We start from the raw sequence: 22,594 nt of genomic DNA, 5'->3' as shown, positions 1-22,594 counted from the left end.
TCTTGCTGGGATTGAAGATGTGGTCTTATATCATCAAGGTCATGTTTGATAATGACTGATAGTCATGAATATTTATGAGGTAAATCTTGTATCTGATTGGCCAAGCTTGTTATCACTCTTGAAGTTTCATTTATGAATTGTTTTTGATCCAGTTTGTTATGTGGGCTTATATGATCAAGATCTAAGATGAATTCAATGATGAGCAATATCAACACATATTTGAATGGCATCTGATTGACTTAGATTGTTACCTCTCAAGAAGTTTCGTATATAATTGGCATTCTCAGATTGACAAGCTGGATTAACCAGCAGTATGAGGAATTTGATGAGGTGATCTTGCATCTAACCTTGTTTCCATACTGTGGGCTGCATTACTAAACATAATTTGATTAAACTTGGTGTGAAAGAAATTTGATAAGTTTTATTAATAGCAACATCTGGGCAGATTGTTGAAGGTTATCACAGCTGGGTGACTGAGCTTACTGTTACACTTGCAGATGTAAGTGAAATACATTCAAATCTGACTGTTATGTCATTAATCCACGTACGCAATCTCAGACCCACTTAAGCCTCTTTATCTATAGTCATACAGTAATATATAGGACATAGAATGACTTATGCTCTTTTATACCACTTTGGAGCCCAGCATAAAGATGTCAGATTCTTTTAGAAGGAATTTTGTCCTCGGCTCCAATAAATTAAAACTTCCCAACCTTACAATATCTGCAAGATTGCAAAAATCTTTGGTATAATAATTTATAATACTGCTGTGCTCCAACTGTTTTGAAGTTCGATGATTTGACGTGGTAGTTGGTTGTATATTATGTAAGGATTTTTGATCAAGAATGAATGCTGTTATGATATAGTGCCTTGATAGCTGTATTTCAGTTTTTATGTACAATAATTTAAAATTTGTTTTTCCTCATTACTTTTAATTTTCCATTTCAGATGACATCTCAGACAAGTCTTAAAGAATCATTTAATAAAGATTTGATTAAACATGCACTTTTTGATGAAGCAGTAAAGTTGGTGAAGGACACATACAGAATTGAAGTTGAAGCTAACCAATCAAAACATGAATTCAAGATAAAAGCAAATGGGTTAAAGCTATTGGATTTGGTAGTTGACCTATTGGAATCATGGTTAGAAAGAAAGAAAAAGAAAAAGGGGAATAGCATTGAGGATAGGATTAAGACCATAAAAGAAAACCCACTGCTGGATATTTCAAATGGTCATGTTCAGTGGGTGTTTTGGGGCAATTTTGCCTCAGAATTATTATTAGATATGAATTATGCAAAGGTGGTAGAAAAACTCGATTCATTGGTAGATATAAGGCATGACAAGACAGCTAAACTGTTATATATAACCTGCAAGTGTGAGGTTTATGATAATGTGAAAGAGACAGTGGAGAATGTGAAAACACTAGTAACATCAGGCGAGGCTGGGTCAGACAAGTCAAAGAAATCAGACAGCAAGAATTCAAGTCAAATTGATGATTCCAAAATGAAAGGTATTAAAGATGGTAAGGAAGAAAAGATAAAAGTAAAAGATGACAAAAATAAGTTTCACTTGGAATCAACAGGAGGGAGTAATGATTCCAAAAGTAAAAGTAGTGATGATGCTAAGCAAGCAGATATAAAAGGGAAAGGTGACATACTTACATCTAGCTTTGAATTAACTGCAGGGAGTGGAGATAGTAAAGTTATTAAAGAAGTAGAGATAAAAGGAAACAATGGCAAAGGTACATCTAGCTCTGACTCAAAAATTAGGAGTGATATCCCAGAGAAATCAGAAACATCAACTGGTAAGGCTGAAAATTTAAAACCAAGTGCTTCAAGCCAGTCGGTAGGTTTATCTGGAGGTCAGATTTTAACACCTCTATTAGAATGGCCAGATTCTGTATCAGACTAGTCATCACCCAAGTCTTATTCTGAGGATAAAAGCACAGATGATGATAAAGTTCTCTTTCGTACAGCTTATGGTGGCACTAAAGTCTTTGTGTATGAGGCATCTATTGTCAGTCTGCCAGGTGTCAGTGCTATTGTCAGTGCTGCCAATGACCGTCTTTGGCATGGTGGTGGTGTGGCCTACCTCATTTCTAAGGCTGCAGGTGGTGACAAGAGTAAGCTTGAGAAGGAATGCCGGGATTATATTGAACATAATGGGAAGATAGCTGTGACAAAGAACTTTACATCTTCAGCTGGTAATATGCCATATGAAGGAGTCATACATGCAGTGGGACCCACATGGTCAGATTACAAAGTAAAGGAGGAGTGTGCAAAGGACTTGTGCATGACTATCATCAATGTCCTTGTGGAGGCTGATAAGAGGAAATTTTCAAAGATTGCTCTGCCTGCCATTAGTTCAGGTAAACCAAAAGCATCAAAATTAATATTTATGTACTATGATTAAAACTTCGACTTGCAATTCATTTTAGCCATGAGTCTGTAATCTTAATGTTCAAATTCTGGCAAAATCAAAATGGAAGTAAACAAGAAATAATGTGTGTATGTGTGATTTGGATTTTTAATGTAGATTAAAAACGTTTTCAGTCATATTGCTACTATGTCTGCGGTGTGGCAGTTTATAGTGATGTCTAGCACTGGGGCATCATGCCACAGACATGTAGCATGATGTCCCACCCAGTCACATTAACCTGACACCAGACCAACCAGTCCTAACGCTAACCTCTTAACGCTGAGCACCTAGAAAGGCAGTTGTAAAAGCATTTTTATAAGTCTTTGGTATGACTCTGCCAGGGCTCAAACCCTCGACGACCGCATCCGAGGGAGACACTTTAACCCTAGGCCACCGGAGCCGTCTCAAGAAACAATAGAAAATAGTATAAGACTCAATAAAAATTAGGTTAACGTACTTCTTAGATTGATCAAGTTCATTTGCCTATATAATTAGGTAGATAAACAAGCTTACTGCTGACAATAATGTGAAACAGCCTGATTGAATACAAAATATTTTAGATACTAACACATTTATAACAATTTGTTTTATACATGTATCATGAAAATTACACAAAAGTTATTTTGTTATTAGAAAAAATATGTAATAATGAAATAGTGCAATACATCACTGGGAGTTTTTACAATTTGTCTTAAAACTTTTAATTTTAGACCTTATGTTAGAAAATGGGTGGATATAATTTACCCAGATGCACAAGCATGTATGATTCAATATGGTAATCTAACTGCATTGTTGGAGTTAGAGGTTACTGGCTATGGTAGAAGATCCTTTATTCCCTACTTTACTTTTGCTGTGTGTATAAATCGTGGCTGTGTCAATTAGAAATAATGAAAAGTAATGGCATGCAAATAATAATAGAAAATTCAGGCTTTCATAACAAGTGGATCATCCCTCAAACATTGATTGTAACCTTTACTAAGTTACAAACACTTTTAGCTTCAGTTGGCTGTTTTAATTGTCTTTCCAACATTAATCATTTACAGATCACATTCTACTTGTACTAAACACTAAGACTTACCTTTAAATTTCTGCATTTTGTCTAGCTTGTAAGCATCTGTCTCATTAAAGTTCACAAACACCATAAATGAGTTTACTGGTTATTTCTGCCACATTAAAAAAACAATTGTCAAATTTAAATGTTCGGGGTATAAGCCAAACAATCCTGCTATAAAGCTTACAAATTCAAATGGTTGTTTGATGGATTGACACTCAAGATACAGCCTTGTCTAATGAAAAATATAGACTTTCCAAAACAATCCAAAAAAAAGTTGCAAACCAAAATCATTAATTAACTCCATTTCTTTTGTGAAGCAACAACTATTCCAGGAAATCACCTTAAATTTAATAAAAAAAATTGTCTTTACAAAATCAATGCGGTCACTTTTTGTTGCTACCTGCCATACTGCCTGATAAATGACTCTGTCACATTTTGATGTAGAATGATGTAGAATGATTAATTAATGACAGGCTTTATTGGTACTTCATGGATGATTTGAATCAATATATCAATTAATATACAGAACCACAAGCATTGACATTACATCAATTGTTGAGTTGAAAATACGTATGTTACAATACAGATTACTAACATAATATTGCTCACTGTTTCCTAGTTTGTCATCAATAACAGTGACACTTTACCAACCCTACTTTTGTTTTCTGATATTATAGGTCTGTTTCAATTTTGGTGTAAATAATCAACGTAAATTATTACTCTTATAAACTCTTCCCCTGATAGAAGTAAAATATGTAAAGTACATGATTAGCATAACTGCCATATTCCCAGACAGTGTTCGATTTCTTGAGACTCAAAAACTGTTTTGAGGTCCCAAGGCAGGGCCACTGTGCATGACCTAAAAGACATTGCTGTCTAATTGATTATGATGCAGTTCTTTCACATACTCCAAAAGAAAATGAAGGAGGTAGATCATCACAACCGTATGGTTGTAACCTCCCTTAAGGCAGGTTGAGCATCCCATCAGTGGGTTGCTCCATCCTATCAGGAGGTTGAGCACTGCAATACAAATCGTGCTTCTGGCAGCATGCTGCCGTCCTTCTGTTCGGGAGGCAAAACACCACACAGTGATAATCAGTTGAAGAAGAGGTCTTCCCCATCTATCACTCTATGCAGGATTCCCAATCTATACACAAGACTCAGGCAAGGGTCGGGGACTGCATCGGTTTCTCCTGTTCCCAATTATACCTGTGTACCCATATCAGATGTGGGCCTTCAACGTCAGGGCCCTTGGTCCATTATGCACTCAAATGTTGTGAACCTTGCCTTCACAGCTGAAGTGATGCTGCGGCGTATATCACCTCATTACCAGGTGGCTTCGTTTTGGAAGGTTTAAGGTGCTATATCATTGAGGGGAGACATGTTCTTGTCTTCCCTCTCTAACTCATGAGGAACCAGAGACCATGTCACAGAGTGCTCCTGTGCTCCTTTCATCAAGGGACATTGTGATGCCCAGCCACTCTCCAGCTAGGAATGTCATTGATGATGATGATGACAATGCACTCTCTCTGTCTCCTCATTGCCGTAAGTGAGATTTAGACAGAGGCTGTGGCACTGACACCTTCTCTCAGGCCCACCCCTTCAGCTCAGGTGGATGAGGAAGAGGAGGTGTTGTTCTTTAATAATGAGGCAAACAAGTCTTTCCATCTATTACCCCCGACTTGTGCCCCTAACCACCAGACACACAGTCCATAAGGATCCTTTCCGTTCTGTGAAAAATCTCTAGGGTACAAGCTCAACCAAACCTCTTACATCTCCCACATTAATAATACATCCACGATTGAGGGAATATTACAGAGGTATTCACAAGGCTAGTGTAGGTCAACAATGTAGAGGATGGTCTGTTCCTTCCTAAAAAAATGTACCCCATTTTCTTCTTCCAGCGACCGGGTAATTCCCCATACAGGGTAATTCCCCAAAGTGGTCTATCAAACCTCCTTCTTTGTACACCAATGCACCCAAAGTGAGTATTTCTATGGAAGCCTGAACGTGCCTTGCCATTAAAATAATTGATGCCATGGATCAGGAAACTGATTCCTTGTAACCATAGTTTTTCCATGCCACCCTATTCTCAGCTACTTCCTTTAGTATGCTGAGCTAGGCCTCTTTGAATCGAGCCGCATTACTACCTGTGCAGAATGCTGTAGTCAGGCATCTCGGCATGCACTCTGTTGCAGTGGCATTATTGGCAGACTTTATGCACATCCACCATGATATTGCATGGACTCCTTGAAGGTCTTGATTAGCTACAGTAAACCTAAGAGCTGTTCCTCTAGAAGCAGAGACTCTCTTGGGGCATCATTCCTACCCTGGCTTCTCCAGCCTTCGTGGATCACCAGCATTGATCTTTCTCTCCACTCCCGATCCACTGCAATCGACCAGGAAACAAGATCATGCAAATTGCCCTCAGGGACCATCTGCAAATGTTTCCATCAGGGGCAAGCCCATTCCATATCCCCAACTTCTGCTAGACCACTTTCTCATCAGGTTCACGGTGACCATAGATCTGTGAGGAAGTTCTCGGACCCTTCTTCCTTTCCTATTGGCAGGAAAGGGTTTAGGAACAGCCCAAGCAAAATAACCCTATCTCCTGCTGTTCACGCATCTCAGCAAGTGCTCGCCCAGGCCTCTTCGGGGCTTGGTCAAACATTACGAGATGGTGGGTGGATCCTCTTCATTGTGAACGATGGTTATCTTCAATAGTTTTGGGAACAATCCCCACTATCAAGGACCCCAACTTCTTTCACCATTCCAATCTGGTGGGAAGAGGTGCACACCTTTCGGCAGAGACGACATTTGAGAGGGTCTTGAACAATCTCTCTACTCCCGAATCGTCCTGGTCATCTAGAAAAGTTAGAAATTTCAAACCTTAGTAAATCTCCGCCAGCTCACTGAGTTTTTGTTGGAGGAAACATTCTAGAAGGAAACAGCCTCCTCAATCCAGAACACTCTTCCTTCGATTGGGCCATCTCCATAAATTTTCAGGATGCATATTTGTACATCCCCTTATTTCCTCCACACCGCAAATATTTTGGTTTTTGTTAGACCAGGAGATTTTTCAATTCTGGGTTCTGCCATTTGGAATGTCTTCAGTACACAGTCTTCAACTGGATCATGGGAGTGGTAGCGGTCTACCTCCGAACGCAAAGAACATTGATTCTCTAGTATTTCAGCGACAGACTGATCAATAGTGTACACATTTAATCTCTTCATCAGGATCTGTTCCGCTTTTGGTCCACTTTAACCCAGTTGGGTCTCTTACCCAAGTTCAAAATTGGAACCTGTTCCATGGCAAGTCTCTTCCTCACAGCTAAAACTTGGTCCAGGTTCTTCTGGAGCAGGCAGATCGAATCCTGGCTCTCCTAGAGATACTACAAGCAAACCGTGTTTTCTGCCCACCTTTACCTTTTCCTTAAGAGAACCGTGAATGACACATGCATCCTCTACATTTCCACCTTCTTGCAAGTTGGAAGCCGCACAGAGATTCTCTATCAACCTCAAGTCACCTGGACTAGTTTTTCACCACCATTGCTTGGTTGATGAATTGAGACAGATTCCTGATTGGGGTTTTCATGCACTCACCTGATCCCCAATCCTATCTGTTCGCCGATGCCTCAGGTTCCAGTTGGGGGCTCATTTAGAGCTTGAGGTCAAAATTCTCCACAGTTCTTGGACTCGGGCAGAATTGTCCCTCGACATAAACAACCTAGGAATGAAAGTAGTATTTCTAGCACTGCAAGGGTGCATCAACATAATAAGGGGCAGATGTGTTATGGTCTCCTCATACAACAATTCCATCTTAGCATATCTACGATTTCGAGGACGCACACATGTCCATTCTCTTTATGTGGAGGTCTGGAACCTCGTCTTCTGGGCAGCCTAAGAGAATGTTACAGTCTGAGTTTTCCAGATTCCGGGTAAGATAAATATATTAGCGGACAGTCTATCCAGAACAGACGAAGCCTTCCTCAGCAAGAGATTGGGCTCTTCACCACTCATTAACAGTGTCCCTGTTTTCCCTCAGGGGAAGACCTCTAGTGGACCTGTTTGTGACCAAGTTCAGCAAACTTTCCTTAAGTGTCTGTCCCGAATTAGAGAACGGGCAGTCAATGCATTCAGCATCCAGTGGGATCGCCTATTGTCATATGCCTTCCCACCCTTCCGACTGTTACCAAAAGTGCTGCAATGAGCCTGAACTTCTCTCCTCAGATCATTCTCATCACCACTTTGTGGCCCCAGCGATCATGGTCCATTGATCTCCCTGACCTGTTGATAGATTGACCCAGGTCTCTACCTCATAGGAGGGATCTCTGTCATTATACCGGGAATCCCTCCTCCACAACATCCTACGTTCTCCACCTTCTTGCCTGGCTCATCTCTAGCATTCTGTCTGCCAGAACACATTTTTGGTCCGAGTTACCAGTTGCATCATTCAGGCCAAGAGAACTTCTAATTCCTAGGTATATGATGCCTGGTGGAGAATCTTCTGCATTTGGTGCAGTATGAACAAGTTTATCTCCCTACCCCCAACTTCATTGCTTATTTTCTTTTGTTCCTTTGTAAGACGAAATGATTTTCGGTATCCACTGTTAAGGGCTATTGAGCTACCATCAACTTGATGCTCTTGTCTGGTGTTTTGGGTTCCAGAGACATGTCTCCCACATTCTTACGCCCAGATGGAATTTTGTTTCTTATGGTCATTAACCAAGCCCCATGTGAACCACTGAGTGAAGCTTCCTTCTGCAAGACGAGAAGTGAGATTCCTACCTGGTCTATTGAGACTGGCTGTATCTGGTTTCTAGCTGTTTGCACCCTCCCATTAGGGAGATGGAGCACTGCAACCATGGGCTAAACGCTCCCATTTGTGTGTCTCAATAGGGCGTGTTGTTACAACACAATATGGGGCTCAGAGATACATCAAACTTCTATAGATGGACCTCTCCCTCTATGGTGAGTACGACTCACGTTCTCTGTTTTTGATCAGCTTGAATAGAGCATTAGCTTATCCATCTAAAGGACAAGCTCAACTATGAAATAATTGAAGGATAAGTAATTGCTACTGTTAAAATGTAGATTTTGGCAGGTAAAACTAATTTTAAATATGCAATATTTATGTGATTATATTGCTGAATGCCCTCCTCCCACCCCACTCTGATGTTTTACATAATTGTCTGTGAAAAGATGACAGATAATATCTGCCTTCTGCATATAACAATGTGACATATAGAATAGTGTGCAAAATAAGAGAGTGGAGTACAAAAGGTCATTCTGACATTTTCTCTACTCTTTGGGAGAATGTAATCACATCAAATGGATGGTTAGTTTTGACACAAAAATAGGTTAGCTATGCGATAATGGGAGGTAAGCATTGCATAGTTAAACCTTGTTTTACCCACCCAAAGACTACATATCACCTCAAAATACCCAGAGATAAAATTTGCCCTAAAATATTAAATTCAAATTCTGAATGTTAAGAACCTGCCTTAAGATCTTTGTGTTGCACTTAATGATGAACCTGTTGTTGAAAGTGACAGAAGACGACATACAGAAAATAATGATGACATAAAAGCATCATTTTATCTGGAGTTTGCTTTTTTTTAAAATAGCCAGATAGGTTGGATTTTTAAGAACACTTTCAGCACTTTACTTGACTATATAATGCAGAGAAAATAGCTAAATGTCTTCTCAAGGACAAACAGAATAAGTTGATTCAGGCTGGTCTGATCACAAGTCTGATGCTCTACCAACTGAGTTACCATGGTTCACTGAGATAAAGTTTATGTATATGATAAGAAGTGTATCTTGTATCAATTTTAATATCATACCCCAATATCAACACTTTACCCAGAAGGTTAGCTGAATTCTCACTTTGTCAGTATTATCAAGGGGACATATCTTATGTATCATTCCTTGAACCTATTCTCGTGAGTCTTCTGGGATATCCCACTATCCAATAAGAGGTTTATAATCGTTGTTATATTGCCCTTAAAAATGACATACAGGCAGCAGCTAGAATGACCCATCTTGCAGTACCCATAAGCAAGGCCGAGAAAAAGGCACTTTTGGCCCAGAGTTGGTATGAGGGTCATGCCGATAATAAATTATTTTTGTGGGGTGCAACCTAAGCTGCATCATCTATCCTTACTCTAATCTGCCTCAACTCCCAAGCGAAGGGCTTCTCTGGCCTTTGACTCTTAGCTGGTAAGGTCGGAAGACCTTTTAAGCTGGGCAAGTTGATACAAGTTCCATCTACATGTTATGTACACTCTTCTTCTGAGGCACTTAAGAATCATTTGTGCAGGGTAACTATGGAAGGAGGTGGGATGGAATATCCTCATTGTACATGAAAAGAGGCTTCGGTTCTGTCATGGCGTGGTCTGTAATTCCAAGATGTAGCAGAAAAATGTTGACCACCACTGGAAACATCTTCTCCAAAATGTGTATGGTTCCATGGAGTCTTCAGTATCACCACATTCAATGGTGATGCTGCCATTGCTTGAGGACTCCTCCACCATGCTGTCTTCCTTCTTATGCTTAGGCTGTTGCCCATGCAGCAGATCCACCCTCTCCACGCAGCTGGTGGACCTAAGGGAACGACGAATGTCGATACAGATTGGCACCAACGGCGTCGCATGAGTTGCCGGAATGACTTTGAAGTCAATGTCAGACCGCCTTAGGGACTCTGGCTTCGGATTTTCTGTCGGGGTTTTTCTTCTCCTAGATGAGCACCACCCAAGGTTTGCGAAACCCATCTACCCGAAGTGACTGGTTTTAAGGCGCAAGTGGCCCGCCTTCAACCCTTCTCCTGTTAGTGAAAATATGGTCCACCGGACTTCGAAGCTAAGCCACTCGCGCAGGCCAGTAGTTGGATTTTAGTTGATAGAAGCGATCAGAGATGCAAGCCGTATGGGGCATTTCTGGAGACATGGGGTGCTTGTCTTCCACTCCCACCCCAGCAATATCAACCTTGGACCGCATTGCATTATCAATGGTACAACAACAAGAGAATATTACTATAATACGGCTTGATAGATACTATATGTACCCTTTATATTATCAAGGGAAAATATATTTTGTATCAAGCTGTATTATAGTAATATTCTCTTGTTGTTGGATTACATTAGTTAAATACTACACCTTGCATAAACTTGGCATGTGCTATAATGTATATTGTTTTCCTAAACAATTTAGCAGCGATACAGCTGAACAGGTAACAGAAGTAGTTTTGTTCAGTAGTTTTAGGAGCTGTGTTAGCTAACTCAGTTGGCGCAGCATCAACGTATAATCCAAGAGTTGCATGTTCAATATCTGCCAGGCTAGCCAAGGTCAGCAGCCTCAGTTTCAGTTTATTTTCGGGAAAGGCATCTAGCCTCTGTTTCATCCGCATGATATAGCCAAAAGTTCTGACTTTGTTGTTAGAAAGCAAAAAAACCAACCAACCACCCAACTGCTCTGTTGGTAGAACGAGTTGGGATTTTTTTTTGTAACCATGTCAGTTTTTACCAGAACCAGCTAAAGTGCGATATTTAAAAACAATGGTTGAGAGAAACTTCAACTTTTTATTATAATTCAAAATGTTAAGTTTATAAATATTTCATGATGTTTCATGATTAGGTTTGATCTCCAGGGTCTGCTCTAGGAGCACAGTGGTGGCATTGATACTGATTATTTAAAAAAGGTACTAAAAAATAGTCAAATACAAATAAATTGTGTATAATTATGGCAAGACCTACCTTTGATATAGTATATATACTGATGGATGTCAATCTGTCCACCATAATTACCGGTGCATAAGTAAGAATTTGATGTTTAGACAAAAACTTATCTCCACATGTGAGAAAATTTCTCCCTTTGAGTAATAAGTATAGTTAGTGAACTAGGATAAAGTATTTTGTTAGGCTTGGATGACATAGGAATGGCCATACATATGGACCAACCAAAAGAAAGAGATTATCACAATCTCACTAACACTGTACCTGTTACAAGTATGGGATAAAAATGTTACATGCTGTAATTATACTTGAATTTCTTGTCTGCCTTATTTTCCTTTGTTTCAGGCAACTATAGTGCACCCAAAAGAATATGTGCAGAAATGTACATTAAAGGTATCATCAATTATGATAGTAAAAATCCTCAAACTCAAGTGAGGGAAATTCACTTTGTGGATATCAACAAAGATATTTTACAAGAGATCAGAGATGCATATGGGAGATGGACACAAAATCAAACACGTCTGGACTTCAAGAATGCAAACAGTTATAGCTCCGCTTCTGTTTCAGGTATATATGGTTAGTGACTGGCTGTAGTTACATGTTATGATGTACTTATCTTATCAGTACAGTGTCAAATGTACATCTGTGTGATCGAAGCAGATGCCAGCATTTGAGAAAAGAAAGATAATTATAATGTCAGTTCCATAGGTGTATAATAACTTGGGAATTTCAAAGTAAAGATTATTAAAAATGTTAAATGCAGTAATACATTAGCAGCTGCTGTTGCATTGCTACCCTTTTCCAGGATGCTAAGTCCCCAGACCAAGCTAAAGATTATCTTGTCCAGTTAGTAATTGGAGTGCCAGAAGCGAAATGAACATGTCTCATTCAGTAGTCAGCATACGATGTATCACATATTTTCCTCATTTGACTTGTATGCATATATGTGTGTCAGGATGCTCAGTGAAAGTTCATTTTTATTGTCATTTGGCTTAGCATACACCTTTTGGTGTAGTGTTAGCTTTTAGTTGTTTTTTTCCTCTTGCTTTCTATGTGTGTATTTTTGACCGGTTTTATTTCTTTTAAGATTTTGTTTTGCACTTTGCTTCTAAAAGATGTTTCTTAGCCAATTTGACCCCGTTATATTACCAGTACCAGTGTAAGTTTCTCTTACTTATATTTTTCTATCTCATGTTTTGGTGATTTGTCTTTTTTAAGCTAATTAATTACACTGGTCAACAGTGAAATCATTACTGACTTGAAAAGGCCCTAATCTGTAGTATTTTGGTGTGCGGAACACGAATATAACCGTGAAAAATTTGTATTGGCTCTCGTTTTGAAGATATTCATATACCTCATTTTCTATGTTTCACTGTGTAAATTTCTCCAGTAGGACTGCAGCAACATCCGGAATAATGATGTAACATTGCATAATACCATCATGCTCACATCATCCACAGTTGATTGCATCATTTTCTGATGCAATGCAATACTAATGCCATGCGGCTGCTGAAGTAAGTTGACGTCAGCAGTGTACTATACATGTGTAGGCCTATTATACTAATGCCAGGCGGCTGCTGAAGCTGACGTAAGCAGTGTACTATATAAAGCCCAATCAGATAGGTTCAGCATTTAAAATATTTTAGACGTTGTGCGAGACAGTTCAAGCTACTGTTACATAAAACTTATTATTTTATCCATTTACGTACAATAAAGAACAGTAATGCCTCGAAAGTGTGTTAATACCGCGGACAATTTTTGCTATATTTGTGGGGAAGTGACATTTGCCAACCAGAAGAAAAGTATCAATTCTCAAGTGAAGAAGGCATATCATCTTTACTTCGGATGCAAGGTTGGTGACCAAGACAAGCCTTGGGCTCCGCATATATGCTGTGCTACATGTACAACACAGCTTTCACAGTGGTTGAATTGCAAAAGGTCATCAATGCCGTTTGCAGTCCCAATGGTGTGGAGAGAGCTAAGCAACCACCTAAATGACTGTTACTTCTGCTTGGTTCCTCCTCTTTCCGGCGGAATAACGAAGCGAAAGAAGTCGAGAATAGTCTACCCAAACATTCCGTCTGCATTGAGACCAGTTCCACATGGTGAGGGACTTCCTATTCCAAAACCTCCAGCAGAATATTCTCTTGATTCATCTGACGAAGACAAAGGTGAGTCGACCTGTTCTTCTCCTGGTCCATCAGCATGCAGTGATCCAGATTTTCACTGTGGTGCATCATCAACCCCACACAGAATAACACAGGAAGAACTAAATGACCTGATTCGTGATTTGGACTTATCAAAGAACAAGGCAGAATTGCTAGGATCAAGACTCCAACAATGGAATCTTCTAGAAGAAGATGTCACAATTACTGCATATCGAAAGCGCCACCAGCAATTGGAGCCTTTCTTCAGAAAGGAAAGTAATCTGATATTCTGTTCCGATATTGAGGGCCTCATGAATGCTTTAAAAATCACTCATGACCCACAAGAATGGAGACTATTTGTGGACTCTTCGAAACTGAGTCTCAAGGCTGTGCTTTTGCACAATGGAAACATTCTTCCATCTATTCCAGTAGCGTATGCTGTCCACATGAAAGAGACATACGATAACTTAAGGCAGCTACTGAATTCCATTGAGTATAACAAGTACAGCTGGCACCTCTGTGGTGATTTGAAGGTAGTTGCCCTTTTAATGGGACTGCAGCAAGGATATACAAAATACATGTGTTTCTTATGCGAGTGGGATAGCCGAGCAAGGGAAATGCACTACATGAGGAAGGAATGGACTCACAGGCAGAATGTAGCCATTGGAGAGAAGAATATCCAACACCCAGCTCTGGTTGAGACTCAGAAAATCTTGCTACCACCCCTTCACATCAAACTAGGTTTGATGAAGAACTTCGTGAAAGCCATTGACCGGACTTTGCCAGCATTCCGATACCTGCATGAAAAATTCCCTCGACTCAGCGAAGCAAAGATTAAAGAGGGGTTTTTGTGGGTCCTCAGATTCGAGAGCTTTTCAAAGATGACCGGTTCAACAACTTGCTGGAAGGTGACGCGAAACAAGCATGGAATGCTTTTCGCCTAGTTTCTACAAACTTCCTCGGAAATGTTAGGGCAGAAAACTATAAGGAACTAGTAGAAGACATGTTGATGAAGTATAAGAAACTTGGCTGCAATATGTCTCTAAAGATTCACTTCCTTCATTCCCATTTGGATTTCTTTCCTAGCAACTGTGGTATTGTTAGTGATGAACACGGCGAACGTTTTCATCAAGATATCGCAACAATGGAACAAAGATACCAGGGAAAATGGTCCACTACAATGCTGGCTGACTACTGCTGGACACTCCTCAGAGATGCTCCCGAACAGCTGTACAAGAGACAGGCGAAGAAATCTAAGATGTAGTCAATGACTTGATTTTTTATAGGTAGGCTATTACAGTTGATCTTTTACTATTGGAATGCATTTCGTTATGTAAACATTAATTTCTTGCAGATTACAAAAAAACTAGAGCCAATTTTGCAATTTGACTGTCATATTCGTGTTCAGCACATAAAAATTGATAAGAATTGACTAATTTTATTTCAGTAACATGACTTTTGTAAAAATTTGTTGTCCAGTGTTATATGGGTAAATGCAAGCATAAGAAGATCCCATGAGGCACTCACCCAAACTGATATCATGCTGTAAGTGTACACATGCCGATAGTTGTCTGATTTTTTTTAATTGATTTTGGGAATATTGGTGTTCATTTAAATTGTCATACTTATAGAGAAGGGAGCAAGGGTCTATTTCCTGTCTTTTTTATCTCTTGATGATCCCCTCTTCCTAGAAGGGGTCTGGGTCACTTCTTGTTCAAGAACAGTCTATACATTTAGAGTGGGAGGGGTCTGTATTACTTTCTTTTGTTCAGAAATTGCCCAGCTGCCATCACTGAGCTTTGAAGCTGATGCTGTCAGCTTCTGTAATGGAAAAATTCTTGGGATGGAAACTGATGGTACCCAATAAAAGAAAGTGTTCAAACTTTTACAGATCTTATGCTGAGTCTAGTTCTCCGAACAGAGACTATTCTATCAGATCACAATTACTGGACTGGTTGTTTGACACCAGTCTTCTAGCACCAGTCAGTGGTCACCAGGCAACACTTTTGGAGCAACCAATATGGGTTTTGCCAATTATTTGGAGAGAAGGGTTAGGTCAGTAGGCCCCCTTTCTCTTTGTTGATGTTTAATCCCAATGGGATATAGGTTGTCTGGCTTTGTTCTCAAATGTTTGGAATGGATTAGGGTTGTTCCCCATGTTTCTGTTTAATCCCTATGTAATAAATTTTCCTGTAGTCATCACATCATATGATTATAGATGTCTCTTCCTTGGTTCCATAGTACGTCAACTGATCAATTTCATCCCTTCCTGGAATCTTCTGGCCTTGGTTAAGAAAAAAAAGGTGGACACAAACAACCTTCTACAGTGTCCTTGTTCTCCAAGGAGAGAAGATTGTAGAGTTAGTTACAGTGTTTCTTGTGAGCGAGGATAGGATGACTAAATATCATCTTAAGGACTCATTCTTCAGAGATGGAGATCAGGAAAGATAGGGTACTTCCTCTTGCCTTTTTCATTCCACTCCGGAGGACACTAGCATTCTCTCCAGTTTGGATAGAGATTCTGGAACACATTCTCATTCAGATCTTCTGTTACTTTTGCATTCAGTGGTGGTTGATGGTTCAGGAGCCTAATCAGAATTATTTTGTGTGGCATGAGGTTGCGAGATATCTGGTTTCTGCCTTTGGTCAGATGATTTGAAGACTTGGAAACCAGGCTTGAACCATGGTTACAATAGTCTTACATTCCAATCTCTTTTTTGCTGTCTCTTTCATTTCATTGAAAGAGGAATTGTTGTTTTCAGCAGCTTTATAGAATGTGTTGAAGGCTGTGGCTAAAATGGCAAAGCATACAATCATGATGTCAATGGCACTCTATATCAAGCTACGTCTGATGAGATGTTGCTTTGGAAACTTAAAAACGTTTTGCTGGATTATAGCTAAACCATTTGAGGGTTGCCCCTCCTGATGAGGAGATGCTTTGAAGAGATCGGTTTCTCTCTTTGACTTTGCAAGGCTTGAAGAATCAACAACACTGGTCCCTGTGCACAACTCCAGGTCTGTCTAAACCAGCCAAGATGCATGCTTACCCTGCTCAGTCGATGGGTATTTCTCCCAAGTTTTTTTAAACAGGGTCCACTCCAACAGCTACTCAAGCAACCACAGTTGAAATTTTCTTCCTTCCCATCCTTCGCTAGATTTGATGTCGTAGAGGCTAAAAGAGGGAGACAGTCTGATTTAGGGAGTCCCAGTTCCTCTCCTGTGATGTCTTCCACTGCCCATTGTCTAAATATATGTTCAGGTAGCTCTCTTTCCTGAGTCTTTTAGAATGTTTGGGTCCTTTCACTGTAGCAGAAGGTTATCTGTGTCATTTCCAGGAATTTTCAACAGTGGACCTCATTTCTTTTCACAAGTCCCAGCTGGTAAATGTAACTCTAGTGGAAAAGGTGTACACTCTTCTACAGAAGGCATATTAGAGACTAGAAACTGAATTATATTCCCAGATATTTTTGGTGTCAAAAACGATGGTAAGTTTCAACTGATTTAACTATCTGCATTAAACAGATTTCAGAATGGAGACAACCATCTCGGTCAAGAACACCATAAAGCTCAATTATTTGTCAGTCTCCTTAGATCTTCCAGATGTGTACCCTCACATTTCCATCTTCTTTTCCTACAGGAATTGCCGCTAATTTAATTTTTGTAATACACGACCTGTTGCTATTGTTTAGGGTACTCTTTTCCAGACTGAAAATATCCTTGAATGTGTGATGAGAATTCATCTTGCCATAGAATGACTCGATAAATTTCTGAAGTTGAATCCACAGTAGTCTGGCTTATGCACACTAATCCTCAGTCTTTTCCTTCGAGCCTCTGCTTTGATGGATTAAAATCCACTGGGATGATAGTCTTGTGAATTGACCTGTACATGAAATATTAAGGTCCAGTTGGTCCTAAGTGAATATGGTCCTACTTTACCTCACCCCTTGCCAGTATCCAGTAATGTCTGCAAAGGTGGCAATTCTTTTTGGTCAGTTGAACTTCATTCTCTTCAGTAGGAGTTATAGAAGGCATATACTCATGGGTCTGAACAGGGATTTATAGTATCTTGGTGTCCATGCCTATTCTTCAAAAGCTTAGAGGTAGCTAATGCAACGTTAGTCATATACTAGCCTACATGTGAGCATGGTTGTCTGTCTGACAAAATTATTATGATTTACATATGCCTGTACCCATTGGGTGCCATTTTAATTTATGTAGTTATGGGTGGCGAAAACTTTCTTCACCGTGTGTAGAATATAATAAACAAGCTATCCATATGATCAAGGTTTTATGTTACTTAGTACACTTGACAAATCATCAAATCTAGTGCAAACTTCTGACTTTCAAGTAGAAGATATGATGAATCTTATTTGTGAGTTAAGCAGTTTTTCATAGTGATCTTGTCTGGGTTGTGACTGTTGAAAATATTATGTTCCATTTATCGGAGCAATTTATTGATTTTGTAATTCTCTGACTTTTCTTTGAAAAGCTCTAAAACTTTTGACAAAATGAGGTTTTCTTCTTTCGTGAAAATGTCAGCTCTGATCATTGTACATGTTCAAAAATGTTTATGAGTTTGGTGTCTAATGATTATAATCATGTGATTAATTTAAACTGATTGGCTGCTTTCCATTAGTCATTTGGATGATATAACAATTTCTCACTGAAAGAAATGAAAGGGTTAAAGAGGTGCACTAGGGAGATATGTGTGACAAGCGGAGAAACAAAAGCTAATCATACAATAAATCAGTAAGACAATGTTCTCGCATGGAAATCCGGATATATAATAGGAATGAGTACTCAGTGATTAGGGAGAGAAATCTCTGATGATACAGTGCTATGATCCTCTTTATGATGTCTCTGGTATCCCATTCATGCATATCATCTAACTAATATAAAATTAGTTGAATGATCGAATTTAGAGCATCATGGAAACTACTTTTATTTGTATACATACACATCCAAGTGCAGATAATTTTGTTAATTTTTTCATTTACACTTATATCGCAGAGGGTTGTGTCACATACCACATAGGAGGCGACAGGGTGTACGGTCAATGGTAACCGTGTTTGCTTATGAACTTGAATCGTTTAGCAATGTTTCAATCTGTTCTTATTTTAATATTTTATGTACCATAAGAGACATTACAGACACTTGGTTCGCCCATAACACATCACAAGAGCATATTTGCATTATGCACCTTATTCGAGTGCAACGATAAAAGGTCAAGGTCACTGGCAGTTAAAAAATTCTTTGTCGTCTGATGTTTCAAGATCACTCACAATGTGTATAGATCAGCTACCTGTAGCTAGCTTTCCCCAGTTGGAGGTGCTGAAGTCAAAGGTCAACATTATACCATACTGTTACATTCCATTTACTTTAAAATTTCATATTAAAATGAGTCATGCCTGCAAGCACTGCTTTATCAATGCATTTTGTATTGTTTTGCTTTTTAACTGAAACAGTAAATAATATCCATCATATTTATGCATGTTTGTTTGCAATTATGCTAAAATTGGCAATCAGAATGTTCTGTTAGAGCTTGTACATTGCTAAATTTATGTTACCATTCCCCACATTCTCAAAATTTCATAAGCAAGAGACTAAGGCTCAAACTCAGAGTGGAAAGATTTTGACTTCCAACACTTTAATATGAATATAAAGTTAAAATTAGGAAATCTTGGTAGATTCTTAGGATGATTCCTCATGAGCTTTTAATTTCTTTGAAACTTGATATTTTACCTACGTATTGTCCAAACAATCAAAATTGCAAATAGAATTATAGGATGGTATGCATTTTCCTTCACTTCATTTAACTGAATATATCTCCTGAAGCAACATTCAATATAAAGAAGAGTGTGAGGAAAAACAGTCACTAATTGTTCATAAGATAGTAGGTGAATGAGTTTTTTCTTTTTTAAATTCATCAATCAAACATCATTCTTGTTATTAAATACACAAAGAAATGTGTATGTTGGTCATTACGTTTTTTCAGCTTGACACAATTATTGACATTACTTCAGCTTGCTGCAACAGAATACCGGTGTGGCTGATTTACAGCAGATTGTAATCACTATAGATTTGCAAGATCTCATATACTTTCATTAACTTTATCAAATTTTCTATGATAAATCTGAGTAAAAAGTGACACATAAATGTCATTTTATTTAGAGCTGCTAAGTAAGCATTGATTAGACTGAAGCAGGCTACATTAAAATTCAGTCATCTAATGTCAAATATTAATGCCATAAATATACTATAAGTATTGTATATAATTTTGGGATTTGAGCTTGAGCTTGGATTTTCTTGTGCAAATGACATTTGAGTACAAGGGGCAAGTGCTTCAGAAGCAGAATATTCTACTGGCCAGGCTCATATTCTGCCCATCCATACACCCACCCAGCAAGGTATATATGATTAAATTGACACCTTGAAGTTCATGCACAGGAGGGAAGTACATAAAGAAAAGCGGGATAAAAAAATTTACAAAAGGGACTTATATTTTCTTCTAATTTTAAGATTTAAATCATCGAGTTGTAAATTGAAGATGCTGAAACCATTGCAGATGATGCGTCAATAGACAGATCAGTGAAACAGGCTTCAGGCAGTGACCATGAGCTGAGTAGCGACTTTGTTGAAGGACCAGAATGGAAAGGAAGTGATGGTAAGAAACTTCCGTATTAATGACTTTTATATAATTCTGTAAGTTATATTTTCATAACCCTGTGTTTAGCTCTACTGGTTTTTGACCAGAGGAGCTTTTGAGATGGTCTGTCATCTCTTGCCTGTCTGTTCATTACCAGATGTTTGTTATTGCTGTTTCTCCAACACTAATTGGAAGATTTCTGTGAAACTTTACACATACCTTTGTCAGGTGGATGACTTGGTCCTGGATGCAAATGGTTTCGCATGGATGTCCAGTATTTTTCCCAGAGCAGCCATCTTGAACATTCTGATTTATCTACTAGGCCTTCTGAATGGATGGTCATATCATTATGGGATTTTTCACTGAAAGACTTCTCTTGATTCCTAGTTGGACCTAAATGAAACTGGTTCTGTTCTGAGGTTCAATATGGCCAACATAGCAGCCATTTTAGATGGAAATATTGCTCATCTGTCCTCCAATATGGCTGCCACAATTCCCATCTTGAAAATCTTATTATTTGCTATAATTTCTTCTAGATGGCTTGTCATATTGGCACTGTGCTTGCACCAAAAGATTTCTTATGATATCTAGTTGGTCCAAAATAGAAATGGTGCTAATCTGATATCCAATATGAACACCATGACAGCCACCTTGAAAATCTTGTTACCTTAATTCCTCCAAAACATAAAGTCGTATCAACATAGAGTTTTCACCATAAGACTCTTATAATATCTTGTTGATCTAAAATTATAGATGATGCTTCTCAGACATTCATTATCGAATTTTCATTAGCTAAATGAAAATGATGCAAACTGACCCTCTTTATGGCCATCTTGAAAGCATTGTTAATGCATTGAATGTGTGTGTGTGTGTGGTTTGTGTGTGTGTGTGTGTGTGTGTGTGTGTGTGTGCATTCATTTTGATTACTTGACAATCAGATTTCACCATGGACTTAACATTTGTATTTGTAGCAGAGAGAAGTTTTTGCGTAATAAGCTGAATCATTCCAATTTCAACATGCTACTGCATACGATGAAGGAGATCAGACCATGGAGCATCTAGAAGTTTACTTCCAGTGACCCTACAAGCTAAATGTAATACCTACTTTGAGTGTGGCAATATACATACATTGTTAAAATGAAATAGTGTACTCTCCAAAAGCACAGTAATTGGTATGCTGCCACTCTTTTTGCAATGAGTGTGAAAGACATAATTAATATTCCCATTTGTCCATCTATCAGACTCTCTTTAGCCAGCTGTTTATATATCTCACACACCTTGATTTCAACTCAACAGTTTTAAAGCCATTAGAGATTATTTGAAGAAAGTTGGTTATCAGATATATTATCCCTACAGAATGAGGTAAAATGCATATAAGGGTTTTGGGCTGTATATTCCTGTTCCCTGTTTCAGCTCAATAATGTGAAAACAATTTGCAGTTGAGGGATGGTGTATACAAAACCTTATTACACAGTGTATCATGTGCCATAGTACCATTATTTAAGTTTAAAGGTATTTCTCCTTGTTATTATAAAATATTTTCTCCTTCTCTTCCTAACTCAAATGTCCTGAGACAGAGCCATGACGTTTGGTACATTTATGTATCTCTACTTGAGAATATTTGATGCATCACATTCAAGATTATGTTTGCAGGGTCAAGGTCCAAAGTCAAGTGCTTTATATTTGGCTTTCTGTTTTATACTATACACTTTCTTAAAATGAGATAAAGTAATGTATCACCATCAGTAGCAATCATTGGTACCAAGGGTATGATTGAAGGTCATCATTGCTCTCTTCCATTTAGTTCTGTAGATGACTGTAGGCTGGTTACCCTGTAATTTCAACTTTCTCTTTTCAACCTTCCCTTTACAATCCACCATTCCTTTGCAATAAATCCAAAACGAAAAAAATATTAATTGCTTTTTACCATTGTTCTTATTGTTGATAGATGTACCATAATATATTTTAGAGAATCTTTTATTCTAATATATTAGTGATTTTTAAAAAAAATCAAATTACTGTAGAGCAAAAATCTTATAAAAATTGTTCATATTATCTACTGTGTTGAATTTATATGGAGTCTGATTAATGTTGGCAGTAGCACGCAGTTTAAATTAATGAAAATGTATATAATTTAGGTTATGCAAAAGTTCGGAAGAAATGCAGAATGTCTGAAATGTACTAAATACAGAAATCGCAATTTGTGGTGTAACCACTGGAAAGAATTGCTTAGAATAGATTTTATATCAATGAACTAAATTTGCATATATAATAGAATGTTGTTACAGAAATTTGGCAAAATACAGAATCTTATTTGTGTTCTTGCTTACTGTAGCCACAATGAGTTAGCTTTATTTTGAAATCAACTATTTATACTGTATACCAATTAAAAGGTAAAATTTTTCCCTTTCTGAAAGTTCCCCCAGGGAAAGAATTGACTAGCTGATGATTCTTTCGTTGGGGAAACCTTTTGCATGGGGGAAAGAATTGGATGTTATACCAGTATGTTATAATAAATGACGTTTTAGAATGTTCAAAGCGCTTGAAGGGAAACTTTTCTGGAAATAATAAAGCTGAAAGAAGAATAAATGCAAAA

The 22,594-nt window shown here is 38.4% G+C and overlaps 2 protein-coding genes across 2 annotated transcripts in view; both read left to right on the top strand.

Moving 5' to 3' along the window:
• The window catches only part of LOC149773801 (uncharacterized), a 7,862-nt gene extending 5,944 nt beyond the window's left edge, over positions 1–1,918 (top strand). The window contains exon 2 of the mRNA XM_089945947.1: positions 949–1,918. Coding sequence (XP_089802073.1) covers positions 949–1,911 — 963 coding nt within the window. The 3' untranslated portion in view covers positions 1,912–1,918. The remainder of the gene's footprint in view (positions 1–948) is intronic.
• LOC149773800 (core histone macro-H2A.1-like) lies at positions 1,918–22,594 on the top strand. The gene is made up of 4 exons (XM_089945948.1): positions 1,918–2,368; positions 11,551–11,772; positions 19,918–20,016; positions 20,970–22,594. The coding sequence occupies exons 1-4, from the start codon at positions 2,209–2,211 to the stop codon at positions 20,996–20,998; spliced, it is 510 nt and encodes a 169-aa protein (XP_089802074.1). The 5' UTR covers positions 1,918–2,208; the 3' UTR covers positions 20,999–22,594.

This window comes from Sinohyriopsis cumingii, unplaced genomic scaffold (genome assembly GCF_028554795.1).
Source record: "Sinohyriopsis cumingii isolate HCF-2022 unplaced genomic scaffold, ASM2855479v2 utg000552l, whole genome shotgun sequence".
Lineage (NCBI taxonomy): Eukaryota > Metazoa > Mollusca > Bivalvia > Unionida > Unionidae > Sinohyriopsis > Sinohyriopsis cumingii.
The sequence above is the reverse complement of the archived record's forward strand: the minus strand, read 5'-3'. Positions and strand labels throughout refer to the sequence as shown.